The 23904-nt window shown below is 44.4% G+C and overlaps 1 protein-coding gene across 1 annotated transcript; it reads right to left on the bottom strand.

Annotated features, from left to right (window-relative positions):
• Positions 1-2790: 2790 nt before the first annotated feature.
• Positions 2791-18667, bottom strand: LOC143297089 (uncharacterized). Its single transcript, XM_076609261.1, has 8 exons — positions 18606-18667; positions 11609-11702; positions 10682-10831; positions 8658-9277; positions 7469-7693; positions 6237-6473; positions 4053-4176; positions 2791-3401 (listed from the first exon to the last, which is right to left on the bottom strand). Exons 2-8 carry the CDS (start codon positions 11628-11630, stop codon positions 3283-3285), a joined length of 1497 nt encoding a protein of 498 aa, XP_076465376.1. The 5' UTR covers positions 11631-11702; positions 18606-18667; the 3' UTR covers positions 2791-3282.
• Between the last annotated feature and the right edge of the window lie 5237 nt (positions 18668-23904).

The following is a 23904-nucleotide window of genomic DNA, read 5'->3' as shown; positions in this document are numbered from 1 at the left end:
TAATTAATAGTTAATACCATTAAAACTGCAGAATCGGACATGCTGAAAATAAGCATTTTCCCCAGATTGTATGACACTGGCATTCCGCATATATGAATAAATTAACAGCCAAGTGAAAAAAATGAGGTATTCTGTGCACTATGTAGATGATATATGAAGAGTTTTTACTATGAAAACCTATTGGTTGCAATTCTACCCAAGTTCCAAACGGCCATTCTGTGAGATTAGTTAAAAATCGCCATTTTTTGTTTGTTTTTTTGTTGTTGTTGAAAATTTAATACTCAATATCTCAAAAACAAGTTTGATGGGTTTTTAAAAAAATAAATCATTTCATTGCTCACAAATGATTCAAAACATGAAGTAGATGTCACTATGTCAGTCTGCTGTGAAAAATCAACAATAAGTATCTATATATTTAGAATGATGTCAAGACAAATGCTTTCAGAGTAATGAAAAGGTACTTTCTTTTTTTTTAGATTTCTCATCAATTCTCCGCATGCAGGCAGCCATTGTTTGTCATGACCGGTGTTCCACTTTAATTTGGACCCCATTGAGGACATTCCCATTTTGGTATTTTACATGAATTATGCATGAGTATGCCCCCATGCTTCTTAATCTTTATAGCGGATTATATTTCTTTAAAGTCTGTTCTGAAAAGAAAATAAGAGTTGAAACTGCGCATAAATTGCTATCTTTCATCAGCAGGAGCTCTATTTATTCAAACTTACATTTGGTCTCGTAAATTAAACACCGGTGATGTGAATCAATGTTCACTGCATCAAAACGACAAAAAAGCAGTTAAGTTCTACATCTTTGATTTGATGAAAAAAAATATCTCAAAATGAACAAAAGTTACTTTAACCGTCCATGTGTTCATTCTCTTTATGGGAACAGAAAAAGAGGATCACCAACTTTAATGATAACATTGTGGCATGGTGAATCAGTGTTTTCAGAACAGGAAGAAAAAAATCATGGGACCAATTTTTAATTGATCATTGTGTCTCTTATGGATGGCTCTGAAGATGTCTATGTTGCTCAACAAAAAACAACAAACAAACAAAAAATAAACAATCTGTATCGTTAAATGTGTCTATACGTAGATGCTCTATCTTTCTTTCAAAAGTGCAGTGAGATACATGCTTACATTTCCCCGCTAATGTCCTGTTGCAGTTTCAGCCTCAGTCACAGCTTAGCACTAAATAAAAGCTGCAGTAAACAACCCTTCACCTCCCCTCCCCCAGCCACAACTGATTTTTATTGTTTAAATCAACTGCAGCATCCAGAGCAGGAACAAGCACACCAGCACTAATATTCCAGCAGTGAGCACCCCATCCCCATCCCTAAGCTTACCACCACACACACACTGAAAAGAAAAGATTCAGATTGTGATCACGACAGACAGATTGTGATGACATGAACAGCTGGTGTGTTTTGATCCAGTTATTTCTTTGTAAATGGGCCTGCTAATGCCAGGTTTTGAGATCTTGAAGAATTTGAATGCAGTTGTTGATTGGCAGGCACACTGTAGCACTGTTAGTAGTATACTGACTCTAAACCGAATGTGCTTGGTTCGAATCTGCTGACATACCCTGAAGCTTTTTTTTATTATTAAATACAGAACATATTAAGTATGTATCACAAGTGAGTCTTGAAGGCCTTGCCTCTCTTGTATATCTCATGTGTATGTGTGGAGAGGGGGTGTCTAATCAGACTGGCACAAACACTGTTACGTTAAAACCCTCAAAATGTGTTTATGTGTAACTGTAACTTGTGCTTGAATTGTTACTGCCTTATATGCACTGAAGTTTGATATTAGGGATTTTTTCCCCCTATTTTAATCGACAATTCTGCATAATGTACTTCATGTTCCTTGATATTTCTTTTTGAATGTGAGCTGATTGCCGATCGATACTCAGGGAGACGGGTATGCCATTGTTTCAGGTTTTGTCCTATCAGGATTGCGGTTTTTGTTTTTGCTGATTTCTTAAGCATTTCATGACGTTTTTGTCATTAGATGTGTTGTTTCTCTGTCATGGCAGAAACTAAGAGAAAATTGCACTGGAAACCAGATGTATATTTTGAATTGTTATGCTTTAGAACTTCTGAATATAAGGAATATATTGTTGTCCAAGATGGATAGGAATTCGTTATGCTAGTGTTTTAGTAGTATGGTGGTATGTGAGTGGAAGGTTTTCCGCTTTTATTCCAAGTTTGTTTGAATGGTAATGGGATTTTCTCTTGTATTGCAACCTTGAAAAGACCTGAATTATGATGAAAATTTCGCAAAAAATAAAAAAAAAAATGAAGGGAATAACTGGCAAATGACTTATGATTTACTGGTGTGCTCATCCTTTGTCTGTCTGGCTCTGCGTGACTTCAGATGTGCATCGCATGCACTTGTGGGATGTCATGTGTGTGTGTGCATGTGTGTCATTTATAATCATGTATATCTGTATTATCACTGCATTTTCTGTGTGTGTTGTTGTTGGTTTGGTTTTGTTGTTTTTCATACTGTCAATTATATGTCGCTGTTGCAAATTATTGCGAGTAGAATCACTCTGTAGGCCAAATTTTTGTTGCTAATGCAGCTTGAAGTTCCCTTCCACCACCCTCCTTGCGGCTCTGTACCAATCTTCTCATATTCAGCAAGGCTTCACAAGACAGTCCTGCAGACAGAGCACAGTACAAGGAAGGAGAGGCAGACACAGATACCTTCACATTATTTTCAATGTTCAGAAAGCGCACTTTAATACTTAGTGCTGGTCAGAAGAAAATCACACAACGTGAATCCGTAAACCTTTAAATTTGCCTTCTTTTTTTTTCTTTTTTTTCAACATTTGTTTTTATTTTTTGTTTTCCTTTTGTTTGACTCAATTTAAACGAAAATAAAGTCGGGGAGAAAATAAATAAGACACACTGGGAGTGCCAAGCACGGAAAGAACAAACAGACAAAAAAAGTTGGAAGAAATAAAAAAAAAAAAATTTAATAGTAAGAGATGGGTGAGAGACAGAAAAACATAAATGAAACGAAGACGTGCAAAAAAGGAAAGCAGGGGAGGGGCATGGGAGACACAAAAGAGATTACAGACAGACACTTAGGAGAAAAGGGGGCAGGGGGTGGCAAACTTGTGAAGTACACAGTCCTGGTGAACCAGTTGCAGAGATCCAGCCCAGCTTTCACACACAACCACAGACCTGGAGGAATCTGACGAACAGTTCAATGCGTCGCCCAAGTGACTCTTCGCTGAGTTGAGGGAGAAGAAAACGGCTTGTAAGCACTTATCAGGACAGGAGAGGAATGTCCTCTGATGCCGCAAGGGGCTCACTCTGCACACGATGTGTGGGTGCCAGGAGAATGAATGGTAGGTTCGTCATGTCTGTGTACTTCAGGAAGTCCGCAGCTGTTGAAGCAAAAAAAAAAAAAAAAAAAAGAATAATAATAATAAATTAAAAAATGAAAAAAAAATCAACTCCACTCAGAACCCACCCCCGTTCGCCAGTTCGCTTTAAAAAAAACAAGAGTTAGAATCAGAACTCTTGTAAATCTTTGTTCACACACACACACACACACACAAGCACGCATTCAGTTCACACACATAACGCGCGCGCGCACTATTCAGTTGATTATATTGAGTATAATTATGGCATGATGGGTTAAATCGATCACTCATTCTTCATTGTTATTATTGATATTGTTGTTTTCATATGCTCATCCATCTGCTTCATGTTATGTCCACCCATTCTTCCACTCACTCGATCGCCGGTTCAGTCGTGCGTTTGTCTGTCGGTATATTGATACATTTGACATAACATAAAAAATGTCTTTTTTTCTTCTTTTTTTTCGCGTTTTGATCTGCAGCCAACTGCAACTGTTCTTATCAGTACAATGAAAAAGATTACGAAAATTATTGGTTTCTCTCACTCTCAAACCAAGCATAGGCCCCCGGTTTTCTCTCTGAACAAATGCACATGCACACTCAACAACACATACAGTATATTACACACACTTCTTTCTCTCTCTTTGAAACACACACTCAGTCTCTCACACTCACGGTAAATTCGCAGTCTGTCAAGGTTGACAGTAGGTTTGGACAGGGGCGCATCACACCTCTTCGTTCCCACGTAACAGCCTACGTCACATGTCATGGCGCTCCAGAACCCGTATGTCAGCTTCAGCTGAATAAAAACGCCAAATCGACATCAGTGGAATCACTTCACTTGAGTTCCACTGGCAGGCCCCACCCCCACGAGCAACGCAACCTTCATCGATAGAGACCCTAGCTCAGAGCAACTTAACTTTAAGAGCCTTCGATAATAGGTTGTTAAACTCAACCCAATATCATAATAATTTTGTGTGTGTGTGTGTGTGGAATGGTTTCTCCATTGCAATGGGAAGTCATTTACAGCTTAGTCTTTTGTCTTAGTCTTTTGTGAGGGACTATAACTCTCAAACTAGGAGGCAATATTGCACTGGCTCTTAGTGCTGCAGCCTTGGGGGCTTGTTGGCCCTTGGGAAACATCCCAACGCCGACTGTCCTAAAACCCTCTTGGCCGAGAGAGTGGGGGTGAAACTTGGGCAAGACATTCTCCACTATAATAAAAATTCTAATTTCTCGCCCAGGAAGTTGGGACAGCAGTTGCCTCCTCTGCTGTTCTGATGGTCATAGTCGGACACAACTTTCACGGCATGCAGACTGCGGCACTGTTTCAGGGTAATGGTCAGCTAGTCTTGATTTATGTCCAATTGCGTGGAGGTTAAAAAAGAAAATGTTAAAAAGATATACACGGAGGGGCAGTGCCAAAAATATCCCAAAAGCTAACCTTCGCTCCAATACACAAACGCAGCTTCACACCAGCAGTGATTTGCGCTTGCAGGGGACATGTTTGCACGTTACACTATATGCATGATTATATATCTTTTTCAAATCTACACGAATGTTAATGTATTTTCATGTGCTAGCTCACAGAACGCCAGTGCCTCCCCCCCCCCCCCCCCCCCTCCAATCAAGATCGACTGATGACACAGAGATCAAGTCAGTCGACAAGTTTTGCTACCTGGGCAGCACCCTATGCAGCAACGGAGCCCTTGATGCAGAAGTGACGCTGCGCATCGCCAAGGCCAGCTCCGCCTTTGGCAGACTGAACAACAGGCTGTGGAACAACAAAGGCATCGGGTTCAGCACCAAGATGAAAACCTACAGAGCTGTTGTGCTGACCACCTTGTTGTACTGCTGTGAAACATGGACGACGTATCGCCGTCACATTCAACAACTTGAGCAGTTTCACCAGAGATGCCTACGAAAGATCCTCGGCATAAAGTGGCAAGACAGGATCTCCAACCTTCAGGTCCTAGAGAGGGGCGGCCTGCCGAGCATCAAAAGCCTGCTGATCCAGCTACGCTGGACAGGACATGTTGTCCGCATGACAGACAGCTGTGTGGCCAGCTGAAGGAAGGCCACCGCGAAATTGGAAGACCCTGCAAGCGCTTCAAGGACACCTTGAAGACTAACCTCAAAGCCTGTGACATAGACATCGCTTCATGGGAAACTGATGCCCTTGACCGCTGTCGCTGGAGGATGCTGTGCTCTAGTGGCATAATGACGTTTGAAAACAAGAGAACGCTGGCTATTAAGAAGAAGCGTGAGCGAAGGAAGCAGGCCCCAAATTCTGGAGATGTTTTCCCTTGCAACACCTGTGGGAAGTGCTGCGCATCCAGAATCGGCCTCTTCTCGCATATGAGGACACACACCGACAGATAAGCCTGCCTGCCTACTCATCCGTCGGTCAGACGGGAGACTCCATCATGTGTGCGTATGTGTGGAGGGTTGCTGCTTTGTACATAATAATGTATGTTAAAATGTATGTATGCATTGTGTGTGTGTGTGTGTGTGTGTGTGTGTGTGTGTGTGAATAGAATAGAACAGAATACTTTTTATTGTCATAAAACCTAAGTTTTTTAAGACACAATGAAACATAAACATGAGCATATTAAAAAAAGAAACATATAGTTTTATAGTTCTATAGTGTGTGTGTGTGTGTGTGTGTGTGTGTGTGTGTGTGTGTGTGTTAAGTTGGTAACATTTTGGTGTGTGCACGTAACATTGGTGTAATGTGTTATGTAAACAAAAGTGTTTTTGTAAAGCACCTTGAGCAGGTTTCTGGGTAGTGTGCTGTTAACCACCCATTATCATCTTTATTATCGTCATCATTAGAGAGAGAAAGACAGCAGAACCCACCCGCACGAAGAACCTGACGGAGAGGAAGGGCCAGTCGGGGAGGCTGCCGTCCGTGCAGCACGCGTCGGGCACGCGCAAGGCGGGGACGGCGCGCTGCCATTGGCTGTGAGGGGCCACGCGCTCCAACTGCACCTCCCCCACCACCACCTCCCGCACCACCGCCCCTCCATTCCTCGCCCTTGCAGCTCCGGTGGCTGTGAAAGTGAACTCCTGGGCAACTGGCCGGCTCATCATTAGCTGGAGGGTCGTCAAAACTATGGGTGGGGATGAGTGATGGTGACAGTGACGGTGACGGTGACGATGACGATGCTGACGGGGGTTATGATGATGATGATGAAGATGATGATGATGATGATGATGATGGTGACAACAGTGTTGAGTTGGTGACGTGATGATGGGGATGGTAACGGTGACGATGATGATACTGACGGGGGTGATGATGATGATGATGATGATGGTGGTGGTGGTGGTAGTGATGATGATGATGATGATGATGATGGTGGTGGTGGTGGTGGTGGTGGTGGTGGTGGTGATACTGGTGACGACGGTGTTGACTTAGTGATGATGATGTTAAAGGTGACGACGTGCTAACCAGGGTGATGATGTGATACAAGACGGTGGAGACGATAATGGTGATGATGATATCAGTAACCAATTCAAGCAAACATACAAGCGGCAACAGCGAGTTACAGCGAGTGACAGTGATCATAAAAACGCGGACAGCGATAAAGTATGATAGTCAGTCGTGTCCGACCATGACCATCAGGACAGCACCTGTCCCGACTATCTGGGCAAGAATTTGATTATTGTGGAGATTTTCTTGCCCACGTTCAGTACACCCCCACGCTCTCGCCCAAAAGGGTTTTAGTACAGTCGGCGCTGGGATGGGTTCCCAAAGGCCATCTAGCCGCCAAGGCTGCAGCACTAAGAGCCAGGGCAGTTTTGCCTCCTGGTTTGAGAGTCATAGTCTTTTACAAAACACTAAGCTGTAAATGATTTCCCATAAAAGGCTGCAGCACTAAGAGCCAATGCAATCTTGCCTCCCAGTGACAAAGACAACGGGGAGCTTCATTGCATTCATGGTCACTATTACAACAACGAGTACAGCACTTGAACGCCGCTTCTGCTACTGCTGCTGCTATCACTACTACCACCATTTTGTGCTACTGCTACTACTACTACTACTACTACCAAACAACAACACACAACCAACCACCTGACACTGACAATACCTGCACGAGCTGCAGGCAGGAGGATGTGACCGTGTATCGGCTGCAGTTGTAGATGCAGAGGAGGGCGGGCACCTGCTCCCCCCTCACCAGCCCCCTGTAGGGCAGCGCCAGCCGGCACTGGATCAGCCCCCCCGCTCCCAGTAGGCCCCCAGCGCAACCCCGCAACACGCCCACCCACCTTATCTGCTGGCTCCGCCCCTCCCACCCTTGGCTCATCATGTACGCCTGCACGTGCAAACACACACACACACACACACACACACACACGCGTGCGCGCGCGCACGCATACACGTGCGCACGCACGCTCACACACACACATAAACACACTTGCACGTGCGTGCACCCACACACACATACAAACGTACGTGCATGCACATACAGACATACACACATGCACGCCTATATACGCGCGTACGCGCACTTAAACCTCCTCAAAATACACATATACACACGCACCCCTCCCCCCCCACACACACACACACCACGCCCAAATACACACACATAAACACACGCACGCGCGCACACAGACACAGACACACACAGACACAAACACACACACACGCACACGCACACGCACACACACAACACACGAAGACTCGAAGAAAAAAGGTGACACAGCGCAATGACAACGCGAGGAGAACAGCCAGACAGTGTGAAAAACACATATGATGAGACATAATAAGCCTTTCAGAAAAAAAGATAAATAAAAAGCTAATAATTCATCAACTATATCAAAAAGATTAGCACCACAACTCCACAGCCCATGCCCTTGCAACCTTGTCCCCTTCACACGCCCATTCATGCAACGAAACTTTGCACTCACGCCCCGCAAATATGTATAACGAAAGACAGCACTCAACATCCGCCCCCCTCCGCCCCCCTACACAGACACACCCCAACCCATGCAACGAAACTTCGCACTCATCCCCCCCTCCTCCCGCCCCCCACCCCTCCGCCCCCCCATGTGACGAAAAATAACACTCACCACACACCTCCACTGCCCCCTGATCCACGCAACAAAAGGCAGTACTCACGCCCCCCTCCCACCTCCCACCCCCCACCCAACGCCTCTTTGAGAGCCTGAAACTGAACTGAACAGCAATCACCCGCCCCCGCCCCCAAATCCATGCAAAAAAAACACAAAAAAACCCAAAAGGCAGCACTCACGCCATTCACCCCCTCCACTCACGCAATCCACCCCCTTCCCCAGTCCAAGCAACGAAATGCAGCACAGCACAGCACAGCACGGCACGGCACAGCACGGCACACCACAGCACGGCACAGCACAGAACAGCACAGCACTCACGTCACTGGCCCTCTGGGCCGGAAGTAACGCCATCCTCCGGAAGAGCATCCGCAAAGAGCACGGTCTCCGCACCACCACCTCGTGCACCGCTTTCGCCACGGACTGCCTCCGCGCCCCCCACGGGCACAGCGACCCCAAACCGTCCACGCGCCGATAACGGCACCAGGCCACCAGGGCGTATCTCAGATGGACAGGGGAGCTCCCTCCGAGTCCAGGGGCCGGAACCGTCTCCGGAAGGGCGTGCTCCACGTCGAAACGAAACGCTTCCACCAGGTCCACTGTGCGCTGCCGGCTGCCGCGCAGACACAGTGGGGTGTCGGGGGCCATCCCGGAATGGCCCGTGTGGGATCGGTACACGAAGACCACTTGCTGCGACGTAATAGGGCTCTGCCGGATGCGGAAAGTTTTCTGGCAGGCGCCGCGCGGCAACCCGTCCAGCGGCTTGAGCCGGAGGGGGTCCGTGGGTCGGTTCCCACAGAGGCAGAGGAAGTACACCCTGAAATCTGGACGGAAGGAAGGGAGGAAGTAAGGAACAGATTGTTGTCAGTAAAGAAGAAAGAATGGGAGGGAGGAAGGAAGGAAGAGACTGTTGTCGGTAAAGAAGAAAGAATGGGAGGGAGAAAGGAAGGAAGAGACTGTTGTCGGTAAAGAAGAAAGAATGGGAGGAAAGAAGGAAGGAAGGAAGGAAAAGATTGTTGTCAGTAATGAAGAAAGAATGGGAGGAAGGAAGGAACAGATTGTTGTCAGTAAAGAAGAAAGAATGGGAGGGAGAAAGGAAGGAAGAGACTGTTGTCGGTAAAGAAGAAAGAATGGGAGGAAAGAAGGAAGGAAGGAAGGAAGGAAGGAACAGATTGTTGTCGGTAAAGAAGAAAGAATGGGAGAAAGGGAGGAAGGAAGGAAGAGACTGTTGTCGGTCAAGAAGAAAGAATGGGAGGAAGGAAGGAGGGAAGGAAGGAACAAAGATTGTTCAGAGGAAGGAAAAAGGAGGGAAAGAAGGAAGGAACAAAGACTGTTAGGAGGAAGGAAAGAGGGAATGAAGAATGGAAGGAAGGAAGGAAATGTTATCAGTAAAGAAGAAAGGAATGGCAGGATGGAGGGAAAGAAGGAAGAAAGGCAGGAAGGAACAGTTTTTTGTCAGTAAAGAAGAAAGAAATGGGAATAAGGAAGGGAGGAAGGAGGTAAGGAAGGAAGAGATTGTTAACAGAAAAGAAGCAAGAAAAGGGAGGGAGGAAGGAGAGAAGGAAGACAGAAAGGAATGAAGGAAGAGCAGGCAGGTAGGAAAGAAGGAAGGAAGGAAGGATGGAAAACGGTAAGCAAACGGGAAAGGAGGAAGGGAGAAAGGAAGAAAGGCAGGACAAAGAGAAAGATTGGCAAGAAGAAAGAAATGAAGGAAGGAAGGAAAGAAAGAAAGAAAGTGACGAGGGAAGGGTTTAAAGGCAGGATGGAAGGAAGGAAAGATGATGCGAAACAAGGAAGTCAGACAAGCAGAAAGGCGCCCCCGTGCGCGCGTGCGTGCGTATGTGTGTGTGTGTGTGTGTGCGGTGACTGATCTCTGATTGAATGAACACGGCCAAAAGAAAGACAAAAAGGCAACTCTCATTTGACTCCAAAGCGTGTGTGTGTGAGACAGAGAAAGAGAGAGCGAGAGAGAGAGTGAGTGAGAGACCGTCGCAGAGACAGAGAGACAGACAGAAAGAGAGGCGGCGACACAGAGAGAAAAGACAGACAAAACGACAGAACACACACACACACACACACACACACACACACACACACACACACACACACACACCACAGGGAGAGACAGAGACAGAGGCACAGAGAGAGAGAGAAACATAGAGACAAACATAAAGCCAGCCAGATACAGACAGACACAAAAGACGTGGTCATCGAAGTCTCGCACTGACCAGACACAGAGACGTGCCCTGTTGCTCTGACGACCACATGACCCTCCACGTGACCTTTGACCGGACTCGGGTCACAGGTATCCCTAAGGTCAAGGAACCTTGTCGTCTGGGGGTCAAAGTTCAAGGTCACTGACTCTTTCCGCCAACGGCCTGGAGTGAGAAATAAATAAATAAACAAATAAGTAAATAAATAACTGAATGAACAAACAAATAAAGAAATAAAGAAAGAAAGAAACAAGAAAAGGAAGAAAAACAAAAACTAAACAACAAAACAGAGAAAGAAAGGTTGGCGAGGGTTTGTTGCACTGCTTGGCGTTGTATTTCTCGCGCGTGCAAGTGTGCGCGCGCGCGCGCGCGCGTGTGTGTGTGTGTCCGCGTGTGTGTGTGTGTGTCCGCGTGTGTGTGTGTGTATGCACGCACGCGTGTGTGTGTATCTGTGTGTGTGTCTGTGTGTCTGTGCTTGAAAAAGAGATGGTGAAACAGAGAAACGGAGAGAATGGGGGAGTGAAAGAGAAACAGAGGCAGAGAAAGACACAGAGACACAGACAAGACAGACAGAGAGGGAGGGGTCGGGGAGAGAGGGAGAGCTTTAGTAAATGTGGTTTATGATCGTAGGCTGCGTGCATCAGTGCATATGCGTGCGCGTCCGTGTGTGTGTGTTTTGTGTGTGTGTGTGTGTGTGTGTGTGTGTGTGTGTGTGCGTGTGTCTGTCTGTCTGCCTGTGTTTCTGTATATTTCAATTTGTGCGTTCATGCATACGTGCATGCGGCGTGTGCAGGTGCGTACTGTGTGTGCCTTTGACAGTGTATTGTGAGTGTATTAAGCTTGATCCAGATGATTTTGCTCGCGCATACATTACAGACGTGTTGATGAGTCTGAGTCTGCCTGATTTTTCTTCTGAAGACTTTTTTTTTTTTTTTTACTCACTCAGAAAACATTCTTTTCCCATAGCTGAAGTCAGATCAAATCCAAAGATGTGTGGAGGACTTCGGCCGCAGTTTCCATCTGTTCACCTGTATATCTATATGTCAGACAGAAACAATTTTACGATAAAGAGAGAGAGCGGGGAGAGACAGACAGACAGAAAGAGAGAGACAGACAGACAGACATTGATTTGTGGTGTAGCCATACATACATCTGTCCATCTATCTAGGCTGTTTCTCTGTATATGTGTCTATCTGTTTGTCTGTTTGTCTGTCAATCAATAATCTATCTATCTACAGAGAGAGGGAGAGAGAAGGGGGTACTGTCGTTTCTGCATGACAATGCATCCATTAGACCTTCATTCTAGAGACAAAGATACATTAAACGATTAGCAGTTTCCTTTTTATATCAGACACCCATCGCGCGCGCACACACACACACACACACACACACACACACACACACAGAGTAACTTGACTGACACACGGGCATCCCCATTTCCCACCCCTCACACTTCCGGCCCCTGTTTACCAAACCGGATGTCAAGCACCCCTCTCCGCCCATTATCTCTTCCTTCCCGACCCAATCCTCAACCTTCTGCCCCCCCCCCCCCCCGCACTCGCCACCCACAGAGCACCTCCCACCCACCCCCCAAACACATATTTTCAAACTGTCAGTATCGAAAAGTCCGGTGGCCCGCAATCTTCATGACAATTTTCGTGCGCCGGTTCTCGTGCCGAAGTATTCACGAAATGCCATAGCGTGAAGTCCGCCCTTCTCATAATGAACTGGAAGGCTGTTCTTATTATTAATGACGATGCGAAATCATCTGGCTGCATCAGTCAAGATCCACGAATCGATACTTTGAAATTGTTGACTCAGCCTGACAGTCTTGTTTCTGTTGTTCTTGTTGATTGACAGGAGGAAGGTGGCAGAATGGTTAAAACGCTCAGCTGCCAATACAGAGTCCGTGAGGGTGTGGGTTCGAATCCACTGATACGTATGTATATCTATTTTTAGATCAGTGGTTCGAATCCCGCTCTCGCCCTTTCTCCCAAGTTTGACTGGAAAATCAAACTGAGCGTTTAGTCTTCCGGCAATTTGAGTTCTGAGAGGGAAAAAGGAACATTGTAGTTTTCTATATTGTCAGAATTAAAGTTACATGGATTTTTTTCTTTTAAATTCTTATTTTTCAAAAATAAGGGAGATTTGTTGTTCTTAGTAGAAGAATGACTCTCAATGGAGGATGCTAGTAAATTGGCCACTGCTTTTTTGTCTGTGACGAGTGAATCTGCCAGTTTCGATGACACGATAAACCGAGGTGCCGTGAGCAGCACGCACTTGGCGCACTGAACTGAAAAAGAACCCATGACAACGAGAGTGTTGTCGTCTGGCAAAGTTATGTAAAAGGAAATCCGCCCTAATAGGTACACAAATATACAAACATACACTCAAGGCCTGGCAGGCACGTTGTTTGCTGTCAAGCATCTGCCTAGCAGATGTGGTGTAGCGTATATGGATTTGTCCGAACGCAGTAACGCCTCCTTGAGAGCCTGAAACTGAACTGAAACTGCACGAAAAAGGCGTCACAAATCAGTGAACCTGTGAGCATGTTATCGGTGCCAGTGTAGCGCCCAGAAATGACTCCAAACATCGTTTTGACTCCGCTGGACTCAGCCTAGAATCACAGGGCAGGTTAATGTTTTGTTGGGGTTTTTTTTGTTTGTTTGTTGTTGTTGTTGTTGTTTTTTTTTGGGGGGGGCCTTTCTTTTTTAAAAAAACTCCACGCTACCGACGCCACCATGCCTTTTTCGGCCACCAGGGCAGTGAATTCACAGGGTTCGGCAGACAGCAAGGCGGGGTCCGATCCACCCTTTCTGCCGTTGTAACCTTCCCCAAACCTTAGCCAGGTAGGCCTACCCACCCACCGGCCCAGGGTGGAGTGAGGAAAATCGGAGTAAAGTGCCTTGGACAATATCCACATTTCTTCCCCTGCACTCCTCTGTGTGACTGACGGAGTGAACGTCCATACCGACCCTGTGCGGTTGTGAACTCTACTCATTCCGTCTGGAGAGACAAAAAAATTACTGTGGATTAATATTAACACCGTGCCTTTCCCCAAGGACACAATGCCGAAACGAGGGGCCTCGAACCCTGGTCATTGATGAACACCGGGATCAGAAGTCCGGCCCCGAAAACGGAGTATGGCTGCCTAGATGGCAGGGTATATTTTTTTTAAGCCCTCTCGTGTACATACGAGTGAACGTGGAGTTACAGCCCACGAACGAAGAAGTCCAACACCAAACCGACTCTGCCATTGATGGTGCCTCTATGTTAATTACAGCCCCACCACCAGCCCCCCCACACACTCCCACCCCGCCCCTCCCCTTTTTTTTCTTTTTTTTTTACCATTGGAATATCTGTATTTTCCAAAACAATGCGTCTCATGTTTCAAAAAGGCTCCGAGGGGCAAGAAGTTCTGCCGGCTGATCATGGTTAGCTCACTTCAAACCTGCTCGTAAACAATTGTCAGAAGAAGAATAATAACAGGAGACTCGATCAGACAGGAGACTCGAACTTCTAAGTCTTGAAAACAGGCACCCTCGCTTCGTTACACAGCCTGTCTAATGATCAATACATACCAACACTGCATCAGTCAGACTGTATTGTGGATTTGACAGTCTCCACTTCAGCTCATAGCCCACCTCAACACCCTTGTTGCTTGCACGGCACGGGGCAGCCGAGATCAACAGCACTGAGACAATCTGTGAACGAAGGTTGTCAGTGTGCGTGTCTGCATCAGCAGCAGGCTTCAATGTGTGGAGGTATGAAAGTGAGGAACGTTCATCTCCACAGTCGAAGTTCAACAAGAACAACACACACACGCACGCACGCACGCACGCGCGCACGAATTCACACATATGTACACACACACGCACGCACACACGTGTACGCGCACGCGCGCGCACACACACACACACACACACACACACAGTTTCAGGATTTCTTCACAGTCCGTGCTGACAAGACCACATACGCTGCAAACTACATTTTCCATGCCATTCAAGAGGGGGGGGGGGGAACAGTTGAATTGGGAGGAGGGAAAATGGGGGTGGGGGAAGGAACAACAGCAACAACAACAACAGTAACAACAAAATCACAACAAACAGCCAGCCAACGCACTGTTCCGGCAAACGGCCACACAACCAAGAAGAAAAAGCAGCAAAGAAAACAGTAACATCAACGACGACAGCTACGATAAATCAACAACCAGCCACACACACAACCAAAGGAACCTGATATGGCTTTGATGATAATAATGACGATAATGATAACTGATTGATTGATATGGATATTCACACAACACCTAGTATCGTCAGTTGGTAACAGACCAAGCTCTGAAGCGTTTTACAAACACGGAGTTACTTGCATGACTGGCTGTCTGAGGGAAAGCTGCCTTTCACTGCTCATCATTTTCTTTTCGGCTGTGTCATTCTAGCAGGCATTAGTCACACGCACACGCACGATGACCACGTCTTTTGTGTCTGTCTGTGTCTGGCTGGCTTTATGTTTCTCTCTCTGTTTCTCTCTCTCTCTCTCTCTGTGCCTCTGTCTCTCCCTGTGGTGTGTGTGTGTGTGTGTGTGTGTGTGTGTTCTGTCCGTTTTGTCTGTCTTTTCTCTCTCTGTCGCCGCCTCTCTTTCTGTCTCTGCGACGGTCTCTCTCGCTCTCTCTCTCTGTCTCTAGCTAAATTTCTTGTAGAAGCACAAAGAATAAGATGTAGTCTTACTATTCAGAACAATACCAGAGTAAATGAGGGGGATAACAATGTATAATGTCTACTATCTTATGTTCAGACTGTAAGCCAAATAATAAGGTAGACATTGAACAGTATCGTTAATAGAATGGATGGTCGAGTAATGGTGTTTTTGTCTTTTTTTGTTTTTGTTTTTGTTTCTTTTTTTAATGTTTGTTGCTACCCTATTGTAAGGATGTTGTATTTCGATAAAAGCTGTTTTGTTTTTAATATATATGTCTTCCTTTGTTGTATGTTGAGTGATGGCCTAGAGGTAACGCGTCCGCCTAGGACGCCTAGGAAGCGAGAGAATATGATCGCGCTGGTTTGAGTCACGCCACATGTCGCCAGTATTTTCTCCATCTCACTCAACTGGACCTTCAGTGGTAGTCTGGACGCTAGTCATTCGGATGAGACGATAAACCGATGACCCGTGTGCAGCATGCACTTAGCGCACGTAAAAGAACCCATGGCAACAAAAGGATAGTCCCTGGCAAAATTCCATAGAAAAATCCACTTCGATATGAAAACAAAAACGAAAAACAACTGCATGCAGCAAAACACACACACACACACACACACACAAACCAAAAAGAGTGGCACTCTCAGTGTAGCGACGTACTCTCCCTGGGGGGAGCAGCCCGAATTTCACACAGAGAAATCTGCAGTGACAAAAATTAGTAATACAATGCAATATCTCAGTGGTCTGGGACGGCATCTGTCACCCCTCCTCTCGCTCCCAGTTGCTACTCACGAAAGTGTGAATGTAGCTTCGTCCCCTTCAACACCTATAGCACACCCTGCGCCCACCACACACACACACACACACACACACAGAGAGAGAGAGAGAGAGAGAGACGCACACATTCACTCAATCAATCATTCACGTGACACTCATACATAAAGAGTCACCTCTCTCAAAGGCAAACTCTCTCTCTCTCTCTCTCTCTCACCGTCGGAAAATGTTAAGAGAGAGAGAGAGAGAGTGTGTGTGTGTGTGTGTGTAAAACCTGACCGAATAATACAGGAAACTAATGATGAGCGCCCATTGGCAGCTCTCAATCGGCACTGATCAGAGAAGCAGCCTGTTGTGCATATGACTCCATCACTGTTTGAAAAGCGCTTCGTCTCTATCCGAGGATAGACCATCATTATCATCATCATGATCATCTCTCTCTCTCTCTCTTACATCGCAATAGTGAGAACCCAAAGGGGAAAACGTGCACTGTTCGCTGAAATGCAACTGAAAATTAACATTAAAAAATTCATAGAAGATTATCACAATATAGCCTACCCGTTCACAGGTTTCTAAGTTGTAGCAACGAAAATACTAACTGTATCATGACATGTGCCGGTCCCAGTAGATTCAAATTTCTACGCATTCACAAAGTCGATCAGCGTCAGGGAATTTTATTCAGTTCGCCGTGTTCGTATTGTTTTTATGCTGATGCCAGGTTTGGAATTCCAGCACACTGACACTGTGTGCGGCGTATCGTCATGCATCGGGACACTCACCCCGACACACACACACACACACACACTGACACACACACACACACGCACCGGCACGCACGCACGCACACACACACACCACACGCACACGCACCCAGGCACTCACACTGACATACATACGGTGTACAGATACACATGCACACACACACGCACACCGTCACACACACACACTCTCTCTCTCTCTCTTTATTAAGACCGGGGAGGACTTGGTTGATCCATGTAGCGACATGGATAAGCACTCTGTGTGTGTGTGTGTGTGTGTGTGTGTGTGTGTGTGTGTGTGTGTGTGCTGGAGTGCCGGGGATGGGGCGGGGTAGGTGGGCCGGGGGGAATTCTGGATTCTTGAAGACTTCTTGTCAACCAGGTTTTGCTTCAGAAAAGGGACACGCCCAGAAATTGCATGGGGCAAAGACTGCACAACTTCAGGCAAAACACTTTTTACATATCATTTAGCAGTGAGAGTGGACTCACACAGAGGTCATAATGCAGGATCTGTTCAACTATGCCATATGAAACGCCATTCACAATCAGTCATTTCTTAAACTGAAATATGGGGATCCTCTTCAACTATTGTTTTTACAGTCTGAACAGTTTGCTCATTCCAGGCCTCAGTTGTACATCCACCTCAGTACTTGTCTTTCAAGTCAGTTTTTTCCTCGTTTGGAACTGTCAGTCCAGAGGCAAATTGTACTGTAGGACACACTTTTCTTCATACACAACTTTCAACTCAGTATGAATTCTGATTGGACTGTCTCCAAGCTTCACTCTTGTGAAGAGGACATCTGTGTGTTAGGATTTGTTATTTTCAGAAGCACCATAATTTTCAATAGTTATGCAGATGTTCCAGAATGGTGTCATGATAATTTTGTGCAATGTCTGCATTTCATCTCATTACAAGTTCTTACTGTAAACAATTCAGAAACGGCAGCCTGACTAACAAGACTTGGATCAGATCTCTTACACACACACAGAGAGAGAGAGAGAGAGAGAGAGAGAGAGAGAGCTCATGTGTAACACTTCATTCACTGTGTGTCTGATGCAAAATCTGACTGATTTCTAACTGACTGATTTTCATGGGAATCTGGGATGAATGAAATATTACAGCTTCCGTACTTGACATATTTGTGTTCATTGTTTTTATCTGAAAGAATGTTTGCACCCTTTTGTATTTGCCTGCACATGTACATAAAATCGTGCATTTTAAAACTGCAGTGTCTCTCTCTCATCTGCATCTTTACACTTCTCATCCACTTGTTTAGGTAGAGGAGTATTTTCACTTTTTCACACACACACACACACAAATTAATTCAGTAGTCCTATCTCTATTTTTTAATCATGATTATTAATTCCAGACAAAAACAAAACAAGAAACAAACTGTAAATCTTTATTCCCTTTCTCACTCCATTTTTTTTTTTCTTCTTCTTTTTTCACTCTTCTATTCTTCCAGTTTTCACTTCTACAATGAAGCACACAAAAGCAGTCTCCATGTAACAAACCTCAAAAGACTGCCGTGCAAACAGAAGAGCATGTTCCTCTTCATAAAGATACTTGCATCCCCTTCAGGGAAATGAGAAAAAGACTGCTGGCTATCACGATTTATATTTTCACAATGAAAAAAAAAGGGGCAATTAAATTACCGAGAACGTTACTTTCAGTCTCAAACAGTTGCACCTTGCCAACTGACTTCACTAACCTTACTGTTGTGCATAGGACCTGCATGAAACTTGGATGTGATTCCATGTGGCGGCGGTGCCCTGCACAGCACGTGACTCACATGAAAATATTCCATCTGGTTAACAGCTGTCACCCAACTCACCACCTTAAGATTTAAGTTACAACAAATTCACAAATACAGCCACCAATAGTGAATTTGATACAGTTTGCTGTGTTCATATATTACATGCTATGTTTGGAATTCAGATCGCCACTGACACCAGCAAACAGTCATGGCAAAATCGTGGCTTCTCAGTCCCCTATTTATTCTGCACACACACACACACACACACACACACACACACGTGTGCCACACACACACGCACATGTGCACAGACACACACACGCACAGACATACACATGCAGCTGAATCAGCACACACATATTACACAGTAACTCACATTCCCTCTCTCAGTTGACACCAGCACACTGACAGTATATGTAGTGCATCTTGCACTGGTACACTCACCCCGACACATGCTCTCTCTCCCTGCCAGTCTCTCGTCCCTGTCCCCAACACACACACACATTCACGAATTGTCATTTTCACTTGACTAGACCTCTCTCAAAGACTCTCTCTCTCTCTCTCTCTGTGTGTGTGTGTGTGTCCAATATGACGCAGAAATATGGGGTCTCGATAATGCTGCAATGTACTGTGAGAAAGTCATCAATGTACTATGAGAAAGTCAATTTGTTTGTGTTGAAGAAATTTCTTAAAGTATCAATAAAATAAAAAATAAAAAAAACCAAATGATCTGATATATGGTGAAACAAATAGGTACCCAATACTGTGAGGTGCATCAGGTACTGACTGAAATTATCACGAGTAGATGAATCAAAATTATTTTTAAAAAATAAATAAAATTTTTTTTTAAAAAGCTTGTAATATTGCAGCTACAATCTTCATTGGGCCAGCTTAGCAGACGACTTTTGTGAGTCGCAGAAAGTGAGGAAGTAGTTGAATCGGTCATAAGTTATCTCCCTTTACATGGAACCATATTATTTCTCATGAGAGGGTACACTGATCGTGAGATCGAAGAGCCACAAAGCTGGTACATGAATGTATAATATAGGCTTATGTCTTAAAATGATCGATTAACTTATTTAAAATTATTTTCCCTTAAGGATAGAAGGTGATCTCATTGAGACATACAAGCTTTTCAATGGTCATGTTGATTATCTTGGGATCGGCAGTTCTTCTCTGCACCTCAGTACAGTTCCACAAGAAATATTGATGGAATTAATTTTGTGAAACGTTCAAATACTATCACAAGAAAGTTTTGTTTCAGTAACCGAGTTACGAATGTATGGAATCAACTGCCACTGCATTTAAAACAAACACCGTCAACTCGGTAACTTGATTCATTCAATAATATTCAGTCTCATTAACTATTTTTAGAGAGTTTAATGAATAAATAAAATGTAAATGAGGCGTCGAACCTTGACCAAAGTCTGTAACAGAATGTGTCATGAGATCAAAGAAGGGACTGTTTGTTAGCTTCAAAGTTTGTTTTTGCCTCTGGCCGACGGACACGCCGGGGAGCTGTTCCGTTGAGTTTCCCGAGCCGACTGAATCAGTCTTAAATTTTGACCTAAAAAAAGTCTGTGTTTTACTCTTGAAGCAGATTCTATAGATAATTTTCATATGGCTGGAAATTCATGATTTTCAGTTATTTCACTGTTACAATTGTCACATATCGCGACGTACTGACTGCTGTGATGTTCAGAAATCATACACGAACTCGTTGAACTGAATGAGTCAGTTGGTTCAGTGACTCTTTTTGTTTACAGTTTTTAACTACATTATTTTTGTAGAAAATGGTTTAGCTTATGAAAATGCTCGTCTCTTGCACTTTTGTGTGATATGTCTAAGCTAGTTCCCCGAGCCGAAAGTCAGACGCGGCCGCTAAATTTGGTCAAACACAAGTTTGCCGGCCCCGATCGCTTCACCGCGCTGGCTTGCAGTTTGGTGGAACTGAATATAAGAAGTGAGCGAGCGCCAGACAAATGAAGAACTCCTCTGATCTGGAAAAAATGAGAGAAGAAAAAAGAAGAAAACCGGCCGTTTTCCCATGAGTCTACGGCCTTGCCTGGCTACGGCTCTCGGCTTCTGCGAAACACAATTCTACCTGTCTTCACCCACCCACACACACCACCTTTCCACCCCTCACAATATGTTGTGTGATTTGGATGTAAGGGATAAGATAAATTTGGTAACAAAAGTGAGAGTTAAACTGCATGAAATTCGGATGGGATTTGTTTAGCTTAACCAATGGGTCGGGGATATCTCGGATTTATTCCGGCGTCATAGTACGTCTCCAAACCAGATTAATTGATAGTTGTAGTAGTAGGCAAGAATGGAATGCTCACATGCAAGAATGTGATAGATTTCCTGTGTATTATTATCAGTACTAATTTACTCTTTACATTGTGTCCCAACGTATTTATCCATCAGTGAATTAGGCAAAACATTCAAAAAATGTCATGACAAGATTGCTTTCTGATAGTGTAATTCATCATTTTCGATACAGCTAGACAGCGGCATTTAATTATAGTATTCATGATAGTTATTTGTCCATCAGTGTTGTGCACAAACCGATACAGAAGAAAACATTTACATCTCATGTTTTGTTGTCCAAATAAAATTATGCCAACTAAGGTATAATTTCATACCATGGGCCCGAAAAATATTACTCTCAGTCTGACGATGTTTAAACGATATTTTGCTTATGACGTCACGTCGAGAAATCAGTTTGAAACTTCAAGTTTTTACACAAAGCTTTCAAAATCCGTTCACTTATCTTTTTCCTGATTATATGTATTGTGTCATATATACTGTGTGCATGTTCTGTTATTTTCGAAATAAGTTTACACACCACCTCTTCATAAGGGCCGGGGCTGACTGGTGGCCATTTTTTGAACAAATTATCCGAATCGGAATCTCTCTCCCTGTCTCTCTCTCTCTCACATTTAATCAATCAATCAATTACCTACATGCAACATCACCAATCCATTTACAAAACACTGAGAAACATGCACACACATGTATACCGTAAGGACACTGCACACACACACACACACACACAGTGTATAAAAACGTTCATTGACAGCACATAGAGAGGGAGTGCAACCCAAATACCATAAACAGAGTTACCTGCCATGAGGTGTAAAGGTAGATCGAAACACTTATTACGCGAACTCCAAACATAATACTTCCTTGTCACACCCTGCCTGCAGGTAAGTCTTCTCATTTAAATTAACATTACACGACACAGTAAAATATCACACAGAGTTGTGATATTAGTTTTCTTGTTTCGTATGCCTATGTGTGCACTGTGATATGCTGAGGTATTCGAACACTTCACCTCTTTTTCTTTATATCTTTCTTCTTCTTTTTTTCCCTCAGGACTGAAACTTAAGTTGGGTGGTTTTACATCCGGAACAGTGACTGCCAGTGTCACAGTGAATTTCATTCAGATTAAACGAAGGACATACAAACAACAGCAAATACAGCAGAACATCTGTGTTATTTCTTAAAGAAAAATATATGATTGTGCAGGAAAACTGAATAACCTCGTACGTATGCGTTATTGCGAAACGACCCAGTCGAAGCGACCAATGGCTCATAATAAACATGTCGTTCGACTGTCAAACCACTTTCCGACTGCCTGGTTGCTCATTCTTTTCAACGTTTTGTCGACGTTTGAAATAGCAGGGGTCATGCGAACGGGCAAGTCTACTTGAGAACGATGGCTTTAGGTACATGCTGACAATTAAAACAGAAACAGGTTTTTAACTCATTAGATATAACATATCTAACATTGCACCAGACTGTTCTATTGTTGGTTCTGATCACACATGCTTTTTACTGCCTAAATAGCTTTAATTTTAGGCTCTGGCAGTATAAAAATGTTAATAAATCATCATCATCACACATGCACACAGACAGACATTCATCACCCCCCCCTCCCTACCCATGCACACCCTTTAGTTTGAGAATGATCAGTAACCGTGCAGCATCGTTTGCAAAATTAATAGACTCGCGTCAAAATATCCTATAGTCTGATTGCAAACGACACTGATTTGCAGATTCCTGTCAAAACTGACGAGCTGATCGGCTGTCACTGACCAATATGCTTTCTTAAATCCTCCCAGCATGTACTGGCAATGTGTATTCAACATATCCGATCAAATCAACTATTTTAAACTGTGTCAAAGTTCAAGTCCTACAACTTGGTTCCCTTGATGTTACTAGAGCTGAGGATTTTGTGGGCACTTTTGTTACCAATTCATAAGGTTGGTATGGGTAATTGCGAACAGCGTGTAATTGCGAACGATTCGTAATCCCCCCCACACACACACACCCACCACACACACACACACACACACTTCGAACCGTTCTTAACGTGGGGTTGCATTTCACAATATCAATTAATATTACACTGATTAATTAATAAAATTGCCATTTCCAAGAACCCGGCCAGTCAAACATCAGCTAGCCTAATGGTGGGATTAAAATTGTTACATGGGCAAAAATCACAACTATGGTGAATCTCAGAATTCTATAGTTGTGTAGCACACCGGACAGCACGCATGGGGGCACGACATGTAAACAGAATGGGCATGCATGTGGTTGGCGAAGAAGGCTTTAATGGATGAGAAAACTTACTGACATCCAGATATCCCCTAAACATTTAGAATCCCAATACAATTGGAATCCCAAGAACAAACTGAAATCCACAAGAACAACTCAGTTGAACCCATAAGTCAGCTGAACAAAGTTGAACCCACAACTCAACACAGTTGAACAAAGTTGCTATTTGAACTCCTTCCACAATGTTGCTAGATGAACCCACAGTGGAACTGAAGGCTAGTTGAACTGATCCTAGAAACTGTTTCTACCTCAAAATACCTAGGCGTTACCATCACAAGTGATCTCAGCTGGGACCTGCACATTAACACCATTTGTGCAAAAGCCAATAAGACCCTCGGCCTCATCAGAAGAAACCTGAAGATCCCAGCAGTGCGCCTCAAAGAAACAGCGTATAAGACTTTCGACAGACCAATCTTGGAGTACGCGTGCACCGTATGGGACCCGCATACCCAAGACAACATCAAGAAGATTGAAGCTGTCCAGAGACGAGCAGCACGGTTTGTGGTCAACCGGTACAACACATCTAGTGTCACCGCAGTGATCGACAGACTGCAATGGCCGACTCTGCAGCACAGACGGAAGGTAGCTAGGCTTGCCATGCTACGGAAAATAATGGACGAAGAGG

The sequence above is a fragment of the Babylonia areolata genome, chromosome 22, assembly GCF_041734735.1.
Source record: "Babylonia areolata isolate BAREFJ2019XMU chromosome 22, ASM4173473v1, whole genome shotgun sequence".
Taxonomy (NCBI): domain Eukaryota; kingdom Metazoa; phylum Mollusca; class Gastropoda; order Neogastropoda; family Buccinidae; genus Babylonia; species Babylonia areolata.
Note: the sequence above shows the minus strand (reverse complement) of the source record. Positions and strands in the feature narration are given on the sequence as shown.

Coding starts and splice junctions, on each gene's coding strand:
- LOC143297089 (XM_076609261.1), bottom strand. CDS start 11,630: ATGGGAAAAGAATGTTTTCTGA. Junction 10,832..11,608: donor GGGAAAAGAATGTTTTCTGA/GTGAGTAAAAAA, acceptor TTCTCACTCCAG/GCCGTTGGCGGAAAGAGTCA. Junction 3,402..4,052: donor TGACAGACTGCGAATTTACC/GTGAGTGTGAGA, acceptor TTGCTTCAACAG/CTGCGGACTTCCTGAAGTAC.